General features: G+C 41.1%; 2 protein-coding genes across 2 annotated transcripts; both read left to right on the top strand.

Moving 5' to 3' along the window:
* Nucleotides 1-1,118: 1,118 nt before the first annotated feature.
* LOC146511049 (crystallin J1C-like) lies at nt 1,119-8,501 on the top strand. Its single transcript, XM_085172246.1, has 10 exons — nt 1,119-1,237; nt 1,762-1,828; nt 2,275-2,454; nt 3,144-3,242; nt 3,778-3,870; nt 3,950-4,106; nt 4,184-4,299; nt 6,509-6,586; nt 7,415-7,554; nt 8,145-8,501. Exons 2-10 carry the CDS (start codon nt 1,762-1,764, stop codon nt 8,241-8,243), a joined length of 1,029 nt encoding a protein of 342 aa, XP_085028372.1. The 5' UTR covers nt 1,119-1,237; the 3' UTR covers nt 8,244-8,501.
* Nucleotides 8,502-10,370: 1,869 nt separating this feature from the next.
* On the top strand, nt 10,371-20,610 carry sh3glb1a (SH3-domain GRB2-like endophilin B1a). The gene is made up of 9 exons (XM_085172245.1): nt 10,371-10,595; nt 11,017-11,158; nt 11,783-11,911; nt 13,253-13,386; nt 13,766-13,858; nt 17,147-17,236; nt 18,194-18,294; nt 18,813-19,047; nt 19,420-20,610. Exons 1-9 carry the CDS (start codon nt 10,533-10,535, stop codon nt 19,525-19,527), a joined length of 1,095 nt encoding a protein of 364 aa, XP_085028371.1. The 5' UTR covers nt 10,371-10,532; the 3' UTR covers nt 19,528-20,610.
* Nucleotides 20,611-22,405: the final 1,795 nt, after the last annotated feature.

Here is a 22,405-nt window from a genome sequence, read left to right as displayed (position 1 = left end):
TTACTGCAGCAGTGCAGCGGAGAGGATCAGCTGGGAAAGTGTCAGAATGGAGGCAATGGAGTGGAAGATACATAGAAAAAGAGCATACCAAATCAAAGTGACAAAGAGAGTCTATGAGGGCTATTTTCTGTAGGGAGAAATTTGCCAGGCGGTATTGGAGTAGAGTTTATTACGTGCAAGTTAACCAAAAAGAAAAAAAAAGAGGTTATTCAAACAGTTTTGAGTTTAAACACATGCGGTCAAATGAGGAAACTCTATGTGTGATAAAAGAGCCAGACTGAGACGATGAAGGGTGTGACCCCCAGTGTTAGGTCTGCAGAATGGCACAATGTGAAATGTGTGTTTCCTTCCTCTGAAAGTGTGCTCTCACTTCTCCTTAAATACAAAATGACCACGGACTCATGAGATGAACCCAAATTATTCAAGGTTGTCTAGTTTTTAATTGTGTGAAGTAACTGGATGGCTTGCTGGAGATATTTCTCTTTAAATATTTTTATTGTGAAGCACAAATAACAATCACAAATTGTTCCATAGACTGACATTGCTTCCTTTTTACAGTTTTGGCATTAAAAAAAAGGGGAAAAACAAAGCGAACCAAAAAAGGGTGGTCAAAAAAAAACAAAAAAACCCTCCTCCCTACACCCTTCCCTTATCCCAGAGTGCTATCAGCTTATTTTAAGCAATGTTGAAGTCCACATAATAACTCTCATTTGTTCATAATTTCCAGGTGCTCAATGAGCGGCCTCCAAATCTGATCGAAGTCCTCCAGTTTGTCATTTATAATGTAGCGGATCCTTTCCAGATGAAGAGTATCTGTCAATACTGAAATCCAGGCTTTCAAGGAGGGCACTTCTTTTCCCTTCCCTTCCATTGCTGGAGATATTTGTAGTTTAGTAATTCTCACTATATGTACCATGAGGTCTACCATAAACCTGACATTTGTGTGGTTCTGTGAGAAATCAGTCTGTCTATCTATAATGGCTGTATGTTTTACAGCAATCTTATTAAATGACTATCTTAGACTCTCATCTCATTTGATAATGTCATTAGAACTGATGACATTATCATCAGCCTCCCCGTGTATTCCGTTTATACTTTTCGTTGCATTTCAACGTCCAGTTGGCCTCCACTTTTCTTGAGTTGCCGTGTGCTTATCATTGCCCTCCCCTTATCCTAAACTGTCAGTGACACAAGAGCACTCAAAGCGGTATGGCAAAGGGAGAAGACTGGACGTAAGGTAGGAACCAATAAAACATTTTCTTGTTATTAACAGAAGTTATACTTTATGATGCACCATATACAGTAAATGCATGCTCTCCCTATAGATATAAAGTCTGGAATAGACATGAATACCTCTAATCTTTTCACCAGATGTTACATAATCACATATAGTCAATGCTGTGTTGTGTAAGTTTACATGGTAACGTCTTTTTCTTGTCAAAATAGGTGGTATGTAAGTCCATGAAGGCAAGTTTGATCCCATTATAAAAGATCTACTTGTGCATCTGGATTTCCAATAGCAGCATTAACCACCGAAAGCAGTGAATTAAAATTAAACATGTCAAAGCATTTTAGTTGCTGGCAACATAAAAGCATTTCCAACGTCACGGAGAAACATTCCTGTTTCTTTAATGAAAATTACAGACATTTCAGACAAGAGTCGCTTTTTATGGCTCATGCTTTATTGTCATAAGAATACCCATTTCATATAAGAATGCAGCATTTCCTGTTTATACTGCTGTTTGGCTGTAATGAAAGCAGATGTCCTCGAGTGTTGCAGACAGAGCCATCGGGGCCATTATCGGGGCAGCAGTGGCAGATGCAGCAGGTAAGATAAACCGAGTGCAGATACCGGGAGTGAGTTAATTAGCAACAGAGTTTTACATATTGCAGATCTTTCTCTTTTAGTCCCCGTATCCTAATAATTCATAGACCTGATGCTTTCACAGGGTTCATGTTGAATTCATGTTTATTTCTTAGAGTAAAACTGAGAAGCCTTTATACGTCACATTTTCTCCCTTGTTTGGTGTTATGACATTTCATATCAGTACAATTAAGCAACATCGGTATTGACTGATAAAGCACCAGGTGGTGCCTGGATGTCATCTTCACCCATGATGTTATGGAACCAGAGTTTCTGCGTAGCAACCAAACACCACATACTGCCGTTTGCCATTGTTAAAACATGCTTGTTATTGTAATGCATTAGGATGTCTGTGTTTTCAATAACTCTGGGAAATAATATATCCATTATTGAATGTTCCACACATACAGCCCAGCCCATGCACTGGATCTACGACCTGGACAAACTGAAAGAAGTGCTCCGTGATCTGGAGCCTTGTCCAGAGTTTCGGCCTCAGTCAGCGAATCCGTTCTACCGCAGGACGACGGGCGAGCAGACCTGCTATGGAGACCAGGCATACGTCCTGCTGGAGTCGCTGAGTCGGCGTGGAGGTAGTGAAAGTCGCTCAGACAGGCGGCAACTGTGTGTCTTACACCTGCCAGCGTGTTTAATTTAGAATTTAGAATAAGATGGTAACAAATCACGTTTTTACTGTAAGTAAATTTAGGTAGTGTGCAAATATCTTTAAGTGAGCGTAAATAGTTTTTTATAGTGTATGGGTAATTTTAAGTTCTGCATAACTTGAAAGTCTCCTTTCCTGTAAAACACCTGCAATTTAGACGAGGTAAACCATAATACGAAAATTTTGCATACTTATGACGTCATATGGGGAAATATTGTTTTTCTGCAAAATTACGAGGAAATTATGCAGAATTTAAGATTACTTAAATAACATATTTCTGCCCCCTTTCTTGTAAAAACCCAAAAGTCATGTACTACTACTTAAACATTACTTAAAAGGACTTACATACTACTTAGATTTTCCTCACAGTGTAATTATGTCTTTGTTACCCTCCTTGTCTAGTGTGCCTACCTTTAAGTATTTATAGGTAACATAATTGCAAATACATTTAAATTCCATTTAATTATTGGGGAATTGTGCCCTCAGTCGCCAGCTGTGTTATAAAGTGTTACCCAACATTTATATTATTAGATTATAACATTGTTAAACCATGACCTTTTAACGTGAAGCCTGTGAGAACTACTTACACTGACGCAGAGTGTTGCCCCGTTTCGACAGGCGTTAATGTGGAAGACTTGACCAAGCGCTTTGATGAGTTCTTTGGACCGGGAACGGTCTACGATCTGCCCCTGAATGACCCATACAGAAAGAAAGGAGGTACTGTGCTTGTGTGGCTGCCATCTATCAATTTCGCAATTTCCATGAGTTAATCACCAGCTTAACAGGTGGTGATTAACTTTGTGAGAGCCTGTGTTTCTGCATGATAACTCTGTGCGTGCTGTTTTTCGTCCTGCTGATGGGGGCATTCCCTTTCCATGAAAATGTTCCACAGTCAGACTTCCTTTTTTTTCTTTAGTTGGTTTTTGTCCAGCACTTTGAATATTGGCTGTTTTTCCTGCCGCCAGGGTGTCGTATAAATATTGTTGTGCAGTAAATTGCCATAGCACCACGGGGCACTTTGGGTACAATGAACTGCAGATGGTTTTATGTCTTCTTGGAATAGTATAAGAAGAGCTGTGTCATCATGGCCAGCGATAGCCATCATGACTGAACAGAGAACAGAGCTCCACCTGCAGAAGCTTAAACAGCTCCATCAGGACATCCAAGGGAATGTTTCTTTTCCTCTTCTTCCTGCTGTATATCTACCAATTCTTCCCTCCCTCATAAAGCAGCTGTTTGTTGCATTTGATAGGCCCTAAGGCAATTCTCCCCATCGATGGCCCATGGAGGAATGCGAGCCTGAAGGCTTTCATCAGAAATGTTGATGCTGGCAAAGAAGAAACTGGTAAATATCACAACTGCGCAAAGACTTTTCCATGCCCTGATTTGCCAAGGTTGTAATCTTCACGTGTTTTGTCTTTGAGGCTGTGACGTGGATTGTCAGATAGACGGTGTCACTAAAATCGCTCCTGTGGTGGCTATGTACGCCGGGCGACCTGAGATGCTGGAGAAAGTGGAAAAAGCCATTCGTGTGACCCAGAATAATGACATGTGTGTGGCTGTCACACTGGCTGCAGCGAGGTAAGTTGACACATCATGGCAGGCTAGGGAATTGCAAGCCTCTATCCATCTGTCTGACTTTGTTTGTGCAACATTAGGTTTTTGGAGCATTTCATTGTGAAGGGTCCAGATCCCAACGCTCTGGATGCAGTTCTGGCTCAGCTGAATGACAACGATAGACAGAATCCTCAAGAGCTGGACAAGGCTGTCATTGGTAAGGGTTTACCAAATTCAATATGGAATTTAAAGGAATAATGCAAGAAGAATACAGGAGAAGATTGATGCTACTCTTAAATAGAAGGATCACTATAAAAAAACAAGAATGTTCTGGGTGAACCTTTCTGGGTGGATTTTAGCATGTTCTCAGTACCTGTATGAGTGTTTCTGGTTGACTCGTGAGTCTAAATGACCTTAGCTCTGAATGACTGTCCTTGTTAACCATGTGATAGGCTCTTCCCCAGTGACAGCTGTAATAGGCTGCAGATTACTCTTGAACAGGAGAAGCAGCCGTGAAAACAGACGGATATAAATATAAAGCTAGAACCAAAGTTTGATTAGCCTGCTTTGGTTTGGCATATGAGGGAAATGGCTAGCTAAACTCTCACTAAATCTTATAAATAGCCCAAGAGTGAGCAGTTTAAACACACAACTAATGAGCTATAGAGCTGCTGATTAGCCGATGTTTTTAACCCTTGGACAGAGACAGTATAAAAGAGCTACAGCAAAATCAGCCATTAGTTTCCAAGTCCTGCTTTGAAGCCTCGAGATAAGTGTTTCATCTTTGTTGCACAAAAGGGAAAAAAATGTTACTGAATGTAACAGTGAGAGGGGGATCTGACTATAAATTTTGACTGTAAACATTGGCTAATGACTAAATTCTTAGCCAACTAGTGTGTAGTTTCATACCATATTTCAAAACAAAGTATAACTTAGATTTGTTCAACTTTTACTCAGCATGGCTTAAACTGAGTGACTGAGCCAGGGAAATCATCCAAAAAGTGTTCACGGAGAGCGAGACACAAATCAATTTCCCCATAGATTTCTATAGGACTTTTTTGCCACCAAAGCATATCGCCATCTGGTGGCCTTTACATAGAATGCATTGGCTTCATTTTTCTGACTAGAAAGCTAAGTCCATCTTTGATACTGTCTGAAGTTTCCCTTTAAGCCTTTATGTTAAACCAAGGTTAGCAGTTTCTAGCTTCATAGCTTTAGATTCAATCAACAAATGTTTGAGTGGCATCACTTTTCTATTTGACAGTTAACGTTTCACAATAAAATGAAAAGGTAGTAGCATATTTACTCATAGAAAATCACAAAATGTCAAACTAGCTTTGACTCAGAAGCTAGAAAAAGGATAAAGATATTAAGCTTTTTGACCAGATGCACCAGTTAGCTTAAGCTTACTGGTGCATCTGTTAGTTTATGCTAACTGGTGCATCTGTCTTTAACTACTAATATTAACACACAGGATGGACTGTCTTTAAATCCTTTACTATAGCGAAAGTGTTTATGCCTCACTTTAATCATACTTTACAATGATTGCATTCACAAACTTGACAGGAAAAAGTAGAAAACATTATTAGCATGTGAATTAAAAGTATGCTGCATTCATGGTTTTGTTGTATTTGACTGCTTTGTTTATGTTTACAGATGTTTTAACTGCTTTAACTGTGAGAACCACATGTCTATAGTCAGCTTCCATGAACTCAAAAAATAAAAAGTCTTGCTTCAGCTTTATCGCATTTTGCAGCTAATCCAAGGGGGTTATGAAATATTTTGTTTAACTTAAGTTTCCAAACCCATGAAAAAGCACCAAATGATTCAGTTTATCACAAACATTCATAATCACCGCATTTGGAGATATCCAGCTTGCACTGGGCAGAAATGGCATGAAAACAGTGATAAAACTGCAGTAAATCTAAACTTAAGTTTGCACTGAAGCGCAGTGATTAATTGTAGCATTAGTCACAGTCCACCACTATCTTGACATAAGCTGCATTTATCTTTTATAGATAAGAAACAAAACTATACAGCAGAAAAATAAAGTTCCACGGGATTGTTTTACTTTGTCGATGTGTAGGACAGTATAGACATGGTCAGGAAGGAGGCAGCACGCTGTTATGTGGTGTGATCTGTAGCCATGAACAAATCCAAGGTCACAGCTGACTGTAGCCTGTACATTGCATACCTGTACATACAGTCCATGTAAGGCACTATCGTAGGTTTTGTTACAAAAAAGCTGCATATTGGTGGTTCTCTTTGCATTACTTCTCCATTATGTCCTTTAAATAAGCCTGAAGACAGAAAGCAACTTTTCCTTTAAGACTTGTCAGTTTGTATTTCAGAATCAAAAGTAATTTGTTACAAGAAAAACAATAACAAACAAAAATCTCATCTCTGTTCCCGTGTCTCTACTCAAGCTCATATCAGCCAGGTGAAGGACAACCTCACCAAGACATCCCAACAGCTCATACCTGCCGTGTTCACAAACACATGAGGTAAGCTAGCAGGCAGCAGCAGGACCCTTCCTGTCAGTGTAGCGCTCCAGTCTTTGATCTCCTGACTAATGGTCTCCCTCCTCCTGGCTTTTCATTCTCCCGTTCCCGCTGAGTTGAGTGTCTCAGGTTTTACAGGGCTAAAAGGGTTCAGATACTTAATGTACACGTGGAAAGTTCTGCTTGCCAGTTCACACCATTAATATAATGTACATTTTAAGTATACTGTAAAGCCGCTAAAGACCTCATAGTATCTTAATATGCTAGCAGGGCACTTCACTCTCAGACTGCAAGCTAACTTGTGGTTCCAGGGTATTTAAAAGTAGACTGGGAGGGAAAACCTTCAGCTTTCAGAGCCTTTCTCTTTGGAACCAGCTCCCAGTTTAGAGTCAGGAAACAAACTCTGTCTCTACTTTTGTGATAGAGCTTTTACAGATAAACCCTCCCTTAGTTACGCTGCTGGAGGCTTCCCACGATGCACCGAGCTTTTCTTCTTCACTTCCTGTGTGCTTTTATACCACTGCTGTACTTAACTATTATCAAACTCTGTCACTTTCTTCCATAGTGTGCCTTTTTTCCTGTCTCTCTCTCTGTTCTCTTCTCTTTTCCCTCACTTGTAACCGGTTGGTTGCCCCTCCCTTCTGGTTCTACCAGAGGTTTCATCCTGTTAAAACATAGTTTTTCCTTCCCACTGTCGCCAAGTGCTTGTGCACAGGGGGTCGTCCAATGGGGTTCTATCTAATATTGCATTGTTATATTGTCTTTACTTTACAATATAAAGCATCTTGTGTTGACTGGCTGATGGGAATTGGATACTGGATTTGTTTCCAGCTTTGCCCGGTGCGTTCCAGGGAGCGCTTCATGGAGTCCTGACACTCAACCAGCTGGAAGAAGCAGTCAGAGACACCATGCGCTGCGGGGGATGCACCGCCAGTCGAGCCTCCTTCATTGGAGCCTGTTTTGGGGCACAGGTACTGTAGGAACATGGTTGTTGGACACGTAAAAAGAGCCATGGGTCACTTATCCAAATTAGTGTATGACTAGAAAAAACGTGTTTACATTCAACACTGACACTTTTTACATATTGCTCATTGAAAAGATAAGGCAACATGGAGTAAGTGGATACTGTTGCTACTTTTGTACAAACAAAATCAGCAAAGTCAGAATCGGGAAAAGACATTAACGGCACCTCATACAGCTGTGACACCACCAGAATGTGAAGACGTTCAACTGCGAGCTCGTCAGCCAGACGACATTGCAGCAATACCAATATTTGCACAGCTGTAGGTGGGATATCACCAGCGTCAGAATAGCCACAAGCTTCCAGTACAGATGTGAGGTATACAGCACTAATGGGAGAAATATTCTTCTTGTTTATTGCCATCAAGCACAATCCAGTCCAAATGTATCTACTCTGCAAGAGACGTGAAAATCCATCCTTTTTTGCATGTTGTTCTGTGCACTCCTGGAGCTCCTTTGATGAGTTTCCCAGTGAGCTCAGATATTCTGAGAGCTTTGTGCTTGCTTGATACTTTCAGCTGTCATCTCGATGTGCTTTCAGACCGGCCTCCGGGGAATCCCAGAGTCTTGGAGGAAGAGGACGCTCAGATACCCTCTGCTGTTGGAGCTAGCTGAAAAAGTGGTCAAAAAGATTCAGTAATCTAGTTAAGTTTAAATTTTTTTGCCCCCATAAATTCATCATCTATGTAGAATTTGTGGATAATTGCATTTTAAGAGACTTTCTCAAGTTACAGATGTACTTTGGCACAGCTATCCATGACAGTTGCATTCTAAAGTCTTGTGCTGAATGAAACTCGAATCTATTTGCTCGGTCGAAGCGGCATCATGTAAAAAAAATAAAATAAAATAAAATAAAAGCTTGTGTAACCTATTATCAAATAAAAACTTGTGTTACTGAGACGTTTGTATTTGTCTGCTGTTTGCTTTCCTGCGGAGTGGAAAGTAGGGATTTCCTAATCTCAGGAAGCATGTCTGATGAGAGAGAGTAGTTTTGCTGAACCATTAAGTGGGTTTCTGTCTTCTTACTCCTTTGAGAACTTTCTGTTATTGTGAAGTGAAAGAGCAGATACACTTTACTTACTACTGGAACACACGGAGACTGCCACTTATTTCTCTCTCACAGGAGCTGTTCTGCCTTCCTGAAAGTGCTGACATTATTATTCACATGTTTAATGCACCCGCCCCAACACTTCTGAAAGTTAGCCAAACATAAGGCAGTGCCAAATCTTTGATATCTTTGACATGGGGTGGGTTTAGTTAAGAAAGAAATCTGAGTGTAGGCTGCCGTTGGAGACTCTGGGTTGCTTTTCCAGTCAAAGTTTTACATTCAGAGATTGACTGGTTAACGCAGTCAGTCAGTGTATTTAAACTGGTACTGTTTGTTATCTTAGCAAAGAAATAAAGGGAGCTATGTGTGAATTTAAGCTATGTTTCCTAAACACTGACTGCACTAATGTTTGGATGAAGAAATCTCAGAGCCAAGGCTTTGGTGAGTGGAAAGGTTGAGGCTGACTGTGCGTTGGTAGCCTGCAAGGGGAAGTCATTTGATGTCTCCCTCTGCCTGACTTCCTCCCACACAGCAGGTAACTTTGGCATAATCACATCCAGACCTGAAGAGTGTTTTTGTTATTCCAAATTCTGCTTTTGTTAAGATGTTTTTGGAGAAAGGGCTGATGTTTGCAAAAGATATTGTGTTACTGATGGGTTACAGCACACGTGTCAGCAGATTTTATGGAAAAAGTGTACTTAACAGTTCTGTGTGTGCGCACTAATGTGCACTTTACTTTCAGTGGAATTGCAAATTAATTTATAGGAGGCAAATGAGCCTCCACAAACCCAACCAACACCACCTCCTCCTTTTGATGTCAAACATAGAAATAATGTATCCTTAAATAATAATAATAATAATAATAATAATAATAATAATAATAATAATTATTATTATTATTATTATTATTATTATTATTATTATTATTATTATTATTATTATTAACAACAATCTTTTTATTTGTATTTATGGTATAATAACGAAAGATTCACAGAATAGTTTCACACAGTTACCAAAGGCACATGAGAAAGTAAATGGCAAAGGCCTTAAAAAAGAAACTTAACGTGACTTAAAAAATAAATACGTTTTTTCCCCCCTTACTGTTAGCACCCTGATAAAAACGTGCCCTCGTTAAAACTGGATTTTTCCCACATGTCTAGCTTATATTGAAATGTCTACAGAATGAGTGAGAAGTATAAAATGAAGTTGTTATAGTTTAGAAGATAAAAATAGTTTATTTTTCCCAAAGGCTGGGACATTCCTGTGTTGCAGGAGAAAATTAGAACTAAGTAAATAAAATAAAAGGAAATCGGGCTCAGTTAAATTAAAAAGCAGATTTTAAAAAAAAAAGACAAAAAATTAAAAATTCGCTTTTTTTAAGAAGTACAAAATCAAAATAAATACAATGGCGGCTAATGTTTCCGTGTGACGTGAATGCATCCAAAGATTACTTGTAAAGCAAGAGAGAAATCTCCTACTCGCTACTGTGTTCCTTTGGTCATACAGCGACACCATTGAATATTCAGGGTACTGTTTGGCTGTTAGAACAAAATTCACTTGCTTCAGCACTTGCATATAATTTCAGGCAAGTACTGTCCCTCGCATCGTATCACGATAACACTTTCGTTTCTTTTCATAACATTTAAACTGCATTTTCAACGTCCCCACCCATCGTCGTATATTATTATGCGCATTCGCAATATCCACTGACAAGTTAGAGAAGGGAACAATCTTGTCACTATACTATCTTTGCCTGACTCAACAGCTGGGTGGAACTTGGACAAAAAAAAGTTGCTTCAATGACATTTTATATAGTGATGGCTCTTTGAGGGCGAGACAAGCCAGTTGTTAACATTAAGTGTTTATTTTCGCTGCTGTGCCATGGATTTTAATGTAAAACGGCTAGCCGCAGACGCCGGTACTTTTTTGAGCCGAGCGGTACAAGTAAGTCTACTCATTTAGTTCATTGGAATTGTTGCTAGCCAACGTTAGCCACTGTGAGGTAGCCTTAGCTTCCTTGCTAAAGAGCTAACGTTACCGTGATTGTTACTTTATAGCTTAGCAGTTACACCTAATTGTAACTTAATTTCTATAATTTGCATTGTAGGATGTATTTAAAAAGCACGTGCGTCACCCAGGTCGTGTTAACACTAAGCTATTTGTTCAACTTAACTATCATTGAAGGCCTCAACACCGTCACATGAAGCTATCAACAGCAGCTGGCAGATAGCGCTAACCTTTATTTTCCGAGCTTAATAACGTTGCTTAGCTCTTTACTCTCAGTGATCTTGTGTGTATCTTTGAATACATCTGTGAAAGCTACAACTCGCATGCGCAATGTAAACGCATATTTTTACTTTTTCAGTTTACAGAAGAGAAGCTTGGTCAGGCTGAAAAGACAGAATTGGATGCCCATTTGGAGAACCTTTTGATCAGAGCTGAGAGCACCAAGCAATGGACAGAAAAGATTATGAAGCAGACAGAAGTCTTACTACAGCCCAACCCCAGTAAGATCACTCTTTTTGACTTTCGAAGGACTGACACTGACATCTCTAAGCAGCACAGGGCACCCACCCACACAATGTTCTTATAGACCTGCAACCTGATATTCAGGAATCAGGAATTCCCTGAAGAGCAGCTCAATAAAGATGAAAGATTTGTTGCTGCCACTAAGGCTCACATTAAAGCTTTACTTCTCAGAGAGGGTGTTTGACTTCCACGGGTTTGTAGGGTGCCTGTGAAGTCTGTAAACTCAGCTGTGCATCCTCCTCACTTCACACCATGATGTCGCATCTCTGCAGCCGAACACCAGCATAGGCACAACAAACACAGACCGACCATCTGGCGGTTGCAGTCTTGTGCAACAGTCATAGACATGGTAAACGGGATTTTACTGTGTTCACGTTAAACACAGCACAGATAATCTTTCACGTGATGTAGTAACATGAAACAAATTACAGCGGTTTCCGAGAGACGCTGGCTTGTAGTTTGTCATAGCTGTCACAATGAAAGCTTTCAGTGTGGGTCTTTAAGTCGGGCTGTCTGAAGCATACTAAAGACACTCCCTGCATTTGGCTCGCTCACTGTAGTCCTGTGACTTTGTAATTGAGTTTTCTTCTTGGGCTCTGCAGATGTCCGGCTAGAAGAATTTGTTTATGAGAAACTGGAGAAGAAGGTCCCCACACGTATGAACAATCATGAGCTGCTGGGACAGTCCATGATTGAATCAGGGAATGAATTTGGTCCTGGAACTGCCTATGGTGAGTGCCACAGTGAAACACTGACAAGTACTGGGGCTGTAGTCGATCAAAGACTGTCTCTGCTCAGGGAAAGAAAGTCTGCACATTACCTCCAGATTAAATAAATCAGCTACAGAGCGGCTAGCCCAGTTAGACTGCATGAATTATAAATATGCATAAAAACCTAATATTTGCACCATATTTAATGATTTTCACTTTGTTTTTTGTATTAAAATGGGAAAAGACTTTGAGCCAGGTACTCTGCACTTGCACATAGTCTCATGATATCTGAATAATGCTATTAATAATGCTAATAGGCCAGTCTCAGCTGTGGCTGGATGCATCTGCCGTTAGAAAGCCGATAGACCAAAGCTACTCTGGCTTTGATTTGTTCACTCACAAAGCTTCATGCATTAAACAGCAAATCTGGCAGAAAAACCTAAATCATGCCCCAGTTTTCCCAGGTAGTCTGTTCCTTTTCCAGAAATAATTAGCTACTATTGATGGAGATTTTTTTTGTCCTTCTTAAAGTAATGTTGTTGTGAGTTTAATGAGAATTTGCACAGTCGGAGCAATCAGCCTGAGATGACCTCAGTCCTACTGGGAACACCAGCTGAGCTGAAACTTTGTGGTCTTTATTTTGCTGATTTGAATCTTTAACAAAAAATTAGTTTAAACCCTACAAAGGCAACTAAAAGAGGCCTTATAGCAACTCAGGTCAGAGTAGCTGTTTGATCATTAGCAAGCCTCCTGACATTACACAATGGACAAAAGGCTAAAAGAAATTACAGTTGCTCTAGATGTTCAGTTGTTAACAGAATATAAATGCACGATTGACAGTGGGAAGGAAAAACGCCCTTTTAACAGGAAGAAACATCCCACAGAACCAGGCTCAGGGGGAGGCAGTTACTTGGTTAGCAGGGAGGGGAGGGAGACAGGACAAAAGACACACTGCGGAAGAGAGCCAGAGATTAATAATAACTACTGGTTACATGCAGGGTGGTGTGAACAAAGAGGAAATGCAGTGCATCATGGGCAGCTCCCAGTAGCCTAGGTCTGTTGCAGCATCACTAAGGATCCAGTCACCTGATCCAGCCCTAACTATAACTATAAGCTAAATATTTCTCAAAACATCGTCAGCTTGTTTGGTATTCCAGTATTCTGTCTCATGAAGACTTGTAAAACAGAGTTAAACTCTGGTTTGTTTGCTTTAAAGAACATTTTGATGATTTAAGAACCATCTTCTGCTATTTTCAGTCCCAGCCAGGCCCTTTATCAGTGTCAAGCTGAAACAATATCATCATTCTCCCTCCCAAGTTTTCTGCTGGCACTAAACTTTCCTTTTGCTGCTGACCATTGTAGGAAACGCTCTGATAAAATGTGGAGAGACAGAGAAGCAGATTGGTGGGGCAGAACGGGAGTTCATCCAGAGTGCCGCCATCAACTTCCTGACACCGTTCAGAAACTTTTTAGAGGGCGACTTCAAAACTATTCTGGTGAGTTGGAACCGCAGGCTACCTGTCCTGAATCACTTTCGCTTTTTCCCGGACTTTGACCTTTAAATCTGGATCTCGTTCACAACAGTGACGGCTGCAGAGGGTCGACGAGTATAGCTTTAGTGATTATAGCCATTATTTTACAAAGTAGTGAAAGATTCTGTTGGAGTCTGTACATTATGCTCACTTCAGTTTAGAGTCTAGTGTTCAGACTGTCAGGTGTGTGCAAACTCACACTGTGATTATAGAAAACAAGCCCTTTTAATTGTGTTATAATCTAAAGTAAACACCTGATGAATGAAGTAGAAGCCTTGTTTACACTGTGCTGTGTCCATGTGTCGTTTATCTGTGAGACTTTTGTGTTGTGATTTGTGTCCAGAAAGAGAGGAAGCTGCTGCAGGTCAAACGCCTGGATCTGGATGCAGCCAAAACCAGACTAAAGAAAGCCAGGATGGCTGATGCAAGAGCTGCGGTAAGGACACACACACACACACACGCTGATAGAACAGCTTAAGTGAATTCTGCTTTTAGTACATTCACTGGCTAACGTCTTCGCTGGGGAATAAAATCCATCGGGCGTGTCCCACTGTCACTCTGTCTGAAGTCACACAAGTACTGCCTGACACACTATGTTACACAACACAAGGCTGACCATTTTATTTCTTGTGACATGCGAAGAGTCACATGAGCCACCATGGGAAGTTTTAGAGTTCCCTTTTCTTAATTTAATCTCATGCTTTGTGTTCGTGTTCTTCAGACAGACTGTTGAAACTCTTGATTAAACCAAGTGTGGCAACAAAGCATGTCCTTATTCTGGTTGTGAGGTGGCCAGGTGTGTGGGTGTAGGTGTGTGTGGGTGTGAGGAGCATGTATTTGTCCTTGTACCACATGGTGTGCCACAGTTTGCGCGTAAAAGCCTTGTTTAATATGTAAGCTCTCTGATTATGCCGGGCTCACACTGTGCGATTTTGTCAGTCGCGCGATTCAGCTCCTGCTCAAACTGTACGATTGACTCGCAGGGGTTAGAAGTTCGTAGGTCACGATGCAGGGTCTCACAGTATACGGCCTGATGCTCTGATGCGACCCGGAGTGCTCACACTGTGCGTCCATAAAATGAAGGTTATAACAGAAATTCTGTCACTCGCTCTCCCTCTCTGTCTTTCACTCACACAGACACGCACACCACCGCCATCAACTTTGCTAAATTGCTAATGAAAAACACTGATCAGGCAGCTGTGATTGAGCAGCAATGTCTATCCAACTACTTTCACGGTTGTTGTGGTTGTGATAATTTTGTGAGGCCACATCGAAAAGGCTCGGATGAGCTTTCCAAAGTTCTACAAGTGCCTCCATCGCTTGTGTCCAGATCACACGCTGCACCGCCGTGCTGCGCCGTCTTTTTCGCTGACATTTGTGTTTGCGCGTGTGCAGTGTGAGAAACTGCGGTGACACCCTCACGACAAAGCGATTGATGATCGGGAGCTGGTCGTGAGGTGTTAATCGCTTCTCGTTACCCCACGTATACTACACGATGCACGACGCACGATGAAGGCCAAAGTCGGGCCGATCGCCAAAACGGTCGCACGACTCAAAAATCGGCTCAAAATGGCCCAAAAATCGCACAGTGTGAGCCCGGCATTAGGTACACGTTGTTAGTATTAGGTTGGACCTTCTTCTGCCATCATAACCTCCTTAATTCTTCCTTGGAAGCATAAAACAAGGAGCTGGAAACAATCTTCAGAGATTTTGGTCTATAATGCAAATCCACAACATCCCAAGGATGCTTGGATTGACATCTGATAACTCTGTGTGAGATATGGTACATTATCCTGAACCATGTTAAAAATGTCACTGAATAGTTTTAATGCTCTGTTTGAACTTCAGCAAGGCTATAAGCCATCAGCTATGTGATTGGCTGATTTAGGTTTGTGTTAATGAGTGGTTGAACCTAATAAACTGTCCAATGAATGATATATGAGTGGTGACGTGTTTAAAAATATTTTTTTACATATTTACTCTTAGTAGAAACTCTTGTGTTCTTCTCCACTGTTGTCACATAATTGCCAATTAACAATATAACATTAAACCGTATATGAGGAGTGCATATTTGGCTGTAATGTCTTGTAATGTGTGTATTACTACAAATTCAAAGCTGCCTCTATTTTTCTCTGCTCCCACTCAAACTGAGCTCAGAAAGTTGTTTAAAGGTTTAGGTTATTAAGTGCTAAATATAATGGTATGTATTCATTTTTAATCTACGTGCATAATGTGTAGTGCTCAATTGTTTTTGTCTACAAGCAAAAAGAGTTTTCTGTAATGTTAATGGGTATTTATGTGCTTTGATTTTGTTTAAGGGGATATGACTCACAGCTAAGACTGTCTGAAGATGGTCTCACTAATGACCTCAGTTTTTTTATCATCTAAGGCTTGACTTATAAATTATTTTCAGAAAATGCCCGCTTACATCTAGAGCATTCAGGTTGTCAGTAAGGAAATAGGTTAGACATGTCTGAGTCGGTGTTGCTGTACAAACACTAAACAGAAGCAGTACAGTATCATGTAAGAGCCGTAGATGTCAGTATCCCAGCAGCCCAGTCTTCAGTGTTTCCAGAAAACATTCGTATCTTTTGCTCACAGTTTCCCTTGGGAAGAAACAATCTCACTGAAACAGAGTGAGCATAACTTCCTCCTCCTTATGATCGTCTGTTCTATTAACTCTTGTAGGATATTTAAAGTGTTTTAATGTAGCATTTTCAAACAGCACAGTCCTAGTGAGTACTGTTGTTTTAATTGTGTGTTAAATCTCTAAAAACAGCTTTTTGTATCCACATCATCTGAGTAAACATGTTCACTCATGAGTGAGAACACTGTAAACTAAACATGTGAGACGTAGATAGTCGTTTCTCTAATCTTCAGCTGAATCATGGTGTGACATAAGGGGGGTAGCACACAGATCAGCGGGCGTCTGAGGAGAAACAGTTGATGTGCTACATTATCACGGTGCGGTTTTGTCAGAGCATGCCACTGTTGCACTTTCGCACAAACGCAGTGTGTACGCTTGTTTTGTGTTGGCTGTGGCTGTGCAGCAGCTGGAGTTCTAACTACTGTGTCACTGTTTTTAAAACGCAAAGCAGCAGATGTGAGCAGAGGAAGTGACAGAGGTGAGTGGAATGTTGGAGCCATCTTTGAACTGAACACACACGCACAGACCGAGCCTCCTGGTAGTAGTGTCAACAGCTGCTGTCGATTTCTCCATCTCCTCCATCACACATGCTGTGATACCTCATGGAAATGAAATCCTTGCAGACAAACCTGACAGGGACCAAACACTGCAGAAGCTTCCATCCTCCACAGCTCTCCCTCAGCCTGTGAAGTAGGCTGTGGCGCGCGCAGGACAGCGAGGCCATTGTCCACATGTTTATCGGACCTCCCAGCAGACCTCACATTGAATTGGCTTGCTCAGTATACGGAAAAGGAAACGTCATGTTCAGCTGTGTCTTTGTCCCTGTTTATCCATACTGCAAATCTTGTTATTTTTCTTTAAAGACATCTGACTTATTCCATTAAAGTCGTATATTGTGAAAAGCACAGATCCACACTCTGCCAACTAAACCCATCTTTTTTTTTTTCATCTTTAAATCATATTTCCTTTAGCCTCGCCTACGCTTTTCCTTATCTGTGTCATGTTTGTCATCCACCGCCTTGAAAGTTTTGAAATGAGGTTTTTCTGTAAATTATAGTTTCCTTTCTTCGTTCACAGGCAGAGCAGGAACTCAAGATGACCCAGAGCGAGTTCGACCGGCAGGCAGAAATCACCAGACTGCTGTTAGAAGGCGTCAGCAGCACCCATGTATGTAGTAAGGATGTTCCTGGTGACTGATTTCTTAGTTCTTAATTAAACTGACTGACTAGTTAGTCTACAAACACTCAGATATCAAGTTAGGTTTAAGGATCCTTTCATGTACAAAGTCTGTCTAAACAAATCCATTTGAAACCATTAACCACATTCTTCAGTAATGAATCATAGTTTCAGTGCTGGTACACTGTGCATAAGGAACGTTGCACATTATGAACATTTCACACAGACGATGAAGAAAAAAAAAAAACTGATGTTAAACATGATATGAAGCACAGACCTCGCTCTCTACAGCCATCTCCACCAGCTTATCTGGGGGGAACACAGAGGCGTTCCCAGGCCAGCTGAGAGATGTGTTCTCTGCAGCGTGACCTGGTTCTACCCCAGGAGGAAACCACCTCAACTGGCTCCTTTCAATGTAGAGGAGCAGCAACTCTACTCTGAGCCCCTCCCGAATGACTGAGCTCCTCAGCTTATCTCTAAGGCAGAGGCCGGCCACCTCTCGGAGGAAGCTCGTTTCCACCGCTTGTATCATGATCTCATTTATTTGCGTTCAAAATAACTAACAATAATAGGCTTAACAAAAATTGATGGTGTTTTTTTTCCTACAACATGTGGAGGCTGCAGCTCCATCTTGTGGAAGATGGAGCCATAGCTTTTAGGACACAACAATTTACCAGCATTGGGCTTCAGTTAAAATGTTAACAATTAGATTACACGACTAGTACATGTGGTACCTGCTAGTAAGAATGGCAACGATTAGTCGACGTGTGGCGTACGGCCCTAATATGTAGCCCAGCTAACACCGATACTGTGTTATAGTGCTGCTTTCTGTGCTGTCTGAAAAATGAAACCAAGTAAATAAAACATTATTTAACACTGGGAGGACTGCACTCTTGTTTTCCTCTTATTGATGTTTCACCAATGCCGTCTCACCTTGTGCGTTTCTAGGCACACCACCTACGCTGCTTGAATGACTTTGTGGAGGCCGAGACTACTTACTACGCACAGTGTTACCATTACATGGTGGATCTCCAAAAGCAGCTTGGCAGGTGAAATACTACTGCTACGTTTCATTCCTTATGTCAAGAATATATCTTACTCTGCTGTTAGAAAACATGAGGTTTTTTATATCAGCGATGATACATAGCTGTTCTGAACCACACGACTGGAGCATCTGTGAAAAGTGCACAAGCAATCCTCATCAGTGTTTTTCAAACGGAACCTGTGTTTTGTTATTACTCATAATAGTTTTAATGTACTCTGACTGTAAAGAAGATGAGTCATTCTACTCCTTATCATTTTGATGTTATTCACTTTTAGAGCCTGACTCATCAAACAAAAGTGTTTTAACGATGTTCTTGTCATTTGTGTTTGTTAATATCTAAGTTAGCAAGTCTGAGGAGGGTTGCAAAAAAATTCCTCCTTTTGAACTGTAAAAAAATGGAAAAAGAGTAATGCTGACATTTAATTGAGAGAGAGATAACACTGAACTTGAACTCAAACACTCATTGTGGTTCTGGGGTTCCCCAGCAGTCCACAGTTGCTTATCATCTCCTCCTCCCTCCAGTTTCCCCACATCATTCGCTAACAACAACCAATCGTCAGTGTCGGGGGGGGCCAGCATCTCGGTGCCCACCATACCAATGTCCGCCTCCCTGCCCAGTGTGTCTGCAGGCCGCAGCAGCTCCTCGGCTTCGGGTGGATTCAGTGAATTGCGCAGCTCCAACGGCAGCCGGAAAGCCCGGGTCCTTTATGACTACGATGCTGGCAACAGCAGTGAGCTTTCCCTGCTGGCTGATGAGGTGAGGATGAAATATTCACTGTTCCTTCTCAGTTTAACTTCATGCAAGAATCCAGAAGATTGAGAAGCCTATTTTATAGTCATTTTCTTCACGTGTCTTTAACCGCATGGTCCTGTAGCAGTTCCTCTATCATAACCTCTATTCAGCAGAACATAGGCCACTCCTCTTCCTTGCGGTTGAGTAACCATGAAGCAAGATTACCTTATTTTACATTCAGAAAAAACCCGAGTCTGACGCTGCGATTGTGAGCTAACGTTGCAGCCCGAGCCGCCTGAAAATAACACGATCTATAACAAATGTGCATCTCAGAGAGTGCCTGTAACAGAAAAAGAGATGTGATCATTTAATGCAGTTTTGCATTTGTGCTTCCAGGTGATTGTAGTCAGCAGCGTCCCAGGCATGGATTCAGACTGGCTCATGGGCGAGCGAGGCAGCCAGAAAGGCAAAGTGCCAATCACCTACCTGGAGCTGCTTAACTGAGACCCACAGTCCCTTCTCTCTCTCTCTCTGCCCCTCTATCTGTCCAGCCCTCAGTAACCAGCTGTGATCTCATATTTATATGCAGGGGCAGGCGTCACTTTCTCCTCCATTCAGCCGTTTCAGAATGAGTTTTATTTGCAGGAAGGAGGCGTGCCACTTGTTGCAGACATGAATTGGGATGAATAAAATGGAGAGAAGGGAAAGCAAACTGACCCATCCTCTCATGTGTATGCCATACATTTGTAAAACCTGCTTCCATGCCTTTTTTCTGTTTGATGCCATACGACCTGAAACATGTGCCAGAACATCTCCCAAACTGTAACTTTGGAAAAAAACAAACTTTGTTTACAGCATATATATATCTCAGATGGTGAGCGTCATGTTTTTCCCTTGCATTTTTTTTCTTGTGTGTAAGTAGTGATACAGAGAAGACTTTTAATTTGGTAAAAAAAAAAAAAAAGCACTTCAGTTTGAAGTGATGCTGATCTTCTTAAAGTCTTATTTTATAAATGATCTTGTGATGCAGTAGCAGCTGTTGTGGTTTAGCCTGAATATGAATTGTTTTTAACAGTGTTGTCAGTCAGCTTTATCCACATGGAGCCTCGAGACAACATGTGCCCTCTCACAGTCAGTGCCTTTTTGCAGCTAAACCAGCAGTATTGAGGCTGTCAGATAAGCCTCCTCTACAAGTGTTCAATCCTGATATTTGTACTCGGCTCATGCACAATTTAGGTCGAATATTTATCATCCACAAACAGCGACTGCGTTTGACACATTGGTGGTTTTGGTCAGCTTGGTGTTTGATTTTTTTATTTTTATTTAAAGGCCTGAAAGAAAACATTTCATTTAACATTTAATCTACCTTTTTTCCATTACTAACATCCCTCATCAGTTTCCCATAAACATGCATTTCAAACTATTATATAGACAGTTTCTCCAAAATATTTTGTTACATTCTGGGAGATTTCAGTATACTATCCCTCGGCTGCTTTTTTGTTTTGTGCGTGTAACTGATAAGATGACACAGTTGTAAAAAGAAGAAAAACCCCAATAAGATGCATAAAATAAAATGTTTAGAGACTGGATGCGTGTAAATTTGCTCCCCTCACTCTCGAGTGTTCATGTTCACTGATGGAACCACCAGAGGGCAGGCCAGGCAGGGAACACACACAGTCTCCAATCAGCTGGATGATACATTTGTAGCAACTGCTTCCTTCTTTTATGTGCAGATAAACATACTAAGCAGATTTTTGTTGAAGTAAAAATTCAGACATCGGAAGACTTATTTCAAAAGCGTTCTTTGGTTTGAACACGTGCTACTGCAGCAGTATTTACAAGGCAGTTACTGGGCCACAACTGGGAGGAGAGGTCAAACCCGAGGACTAAAATAAATTCATAATGTCCACTATACTTTAGAGCCAGCTGCTTCAATCACTGCAGAGATTTTGTTCATGTAAAACTGACCCCACTGATTCTCGGTATGCTATATTTTCAAATTAAAGTAGCCTATCTTTACCCCGGTGTTTGGGCTCTCTCCTGACCTATTCTCCAGTGACTTCCACATCTCCCAGAAGAGCCTCATGCTGCAGCGCTAGCAGCTGTGGACCACAAACCTACCTACAAATCCCCAGATAATAACTGACCCAGCTGGACATAATATCATTATCTGAAGATGATTTAAAGGGTTAGCTAAATCCTCTTGGTCTGTGTACATTAATCTGTGTTGTAGTTTTTTGCCTTTTTTGACCTTAACATGTCACAGTAATTTCATTAAATGAGCCTGTAAAGTTGTCTCTAGCTTCTGTTAGCCAGATAATCAAGAAAGCTCTTTTCTGGCTCAACAGTAAGTCCAGCACAAAGGGGCCTCATCCTGGCCTTTCAGAGGAGCAGGAAGGGTTAAGAGGAAGTGGAATTTTGCAAACTGCCTGTTGACTAAGAAGTTGCCTCAACATTAATATACACAGGACAATATTTTCATTTTCCAGCATGCACTCATCAGCGAAACTTCAGACATTAACTGCTTCCCTTTGGCCTCAGCAGCCTTCAGTAGCACTTACCGAAAGGGTTTTTTTGAGTGTATTGTTAACACGAATTACTTAAACGGTGAAAGAGAAAACCTTCTGACAGTAAGAATAAGACCCGTTGAATCATGTGAACTCTGAACTGAAGCAGCAGCCTGACAGTGACTCACTGGCCCCAGTAAAACCACAGCAGTTACATTAACTCGTCGGTTGCGCAGCGTTCAGTGCTCCCTAACTCTGCATTTATGTTTTTCCAGATCTTTCACAATTCATATTGTTGCCTTTCTAAAAATAACCCACACACTTCATGCAGATGATCAGATGAGTGATAGCCTACCAGAGAAGAGGCATTTCCTCTTTCATCCGTCCTTATTGACTTTCAGATGCTGCACTGAAAGCACTTGTTAACATCTGCCATTTCAGCAGTGGATCTCAGCTTGACATCAGACGGTTTCATCTTTTTGACAGATGCCTCGACAATATCCTGTATATGGGCAACGATGTTTTTCGAGGTGCAAAAAGTCACGTATTTGTCCGTTTTTATCGGCAAAGGTTGGTGCAGGAAAAATCAGGGTGAAAATGTGAAGTGTGATAACCTGAAGTGTACCGATGCTCATCTGGTACATCTGCTGAATAAGCCAGTTCAGATATGGCAACATCTTGGTCACATGTTTTTGCCACACAGCAGCTAAATCATACAGATTAGAAGGGCAAGTCAAGTGCACGAACCTTCATGCGATCTCTCCTGGATGTGTCAGAGCAAAAATATGTACAAAGGTTATATCTTATCTACTTTCCCTGCTGACGTTTATGACTTTGAGTGACAATAGCTGCAGATATTGAATAGATTACAGTCA

This window comes from Neolamprologus multifasciatus, chromosome 9 (genome assembly GCF_963576455.1).
Source record: "Neolamprologus multifasciatus chromosome 9, fNeoMul1.2, whole genome shotgun sequence".
NCBI lineage: Eukaryota > Metazoa > Chordata > Actinopteri > Cichliformes > Cichlidae > Neolamprologus > Neolamprologus multifasciatus.
Note: the sequence above shows the minus strand (reverse complement) of the source record. Positions and strands in the feature narration are given on the sequence as shown.

Coding starts and splice junctions, on each gene's coding strand:
- sh3glb1a (XM_085172245.1), top strand. CDS start 10,533: ATGGATTTTAATGTAAAACGGCTAGCCGCAGACGCCGGTACTTTTTTG. Junction 10,596..11,016: donor TTTTGAGCCGAGCGGTACAA/GTAAGTCTACTC, acceptor TTACTTTTTCAG/TTTACAGAAGAGAAGCTTGG. Junction 18,295..18,812: donor CTCCAAAAGCAGCTTGGCAG/GTGAAATACTAC, acceptor TCCTCCCTCCAG/TTTCCCCACATCATTCGCTA.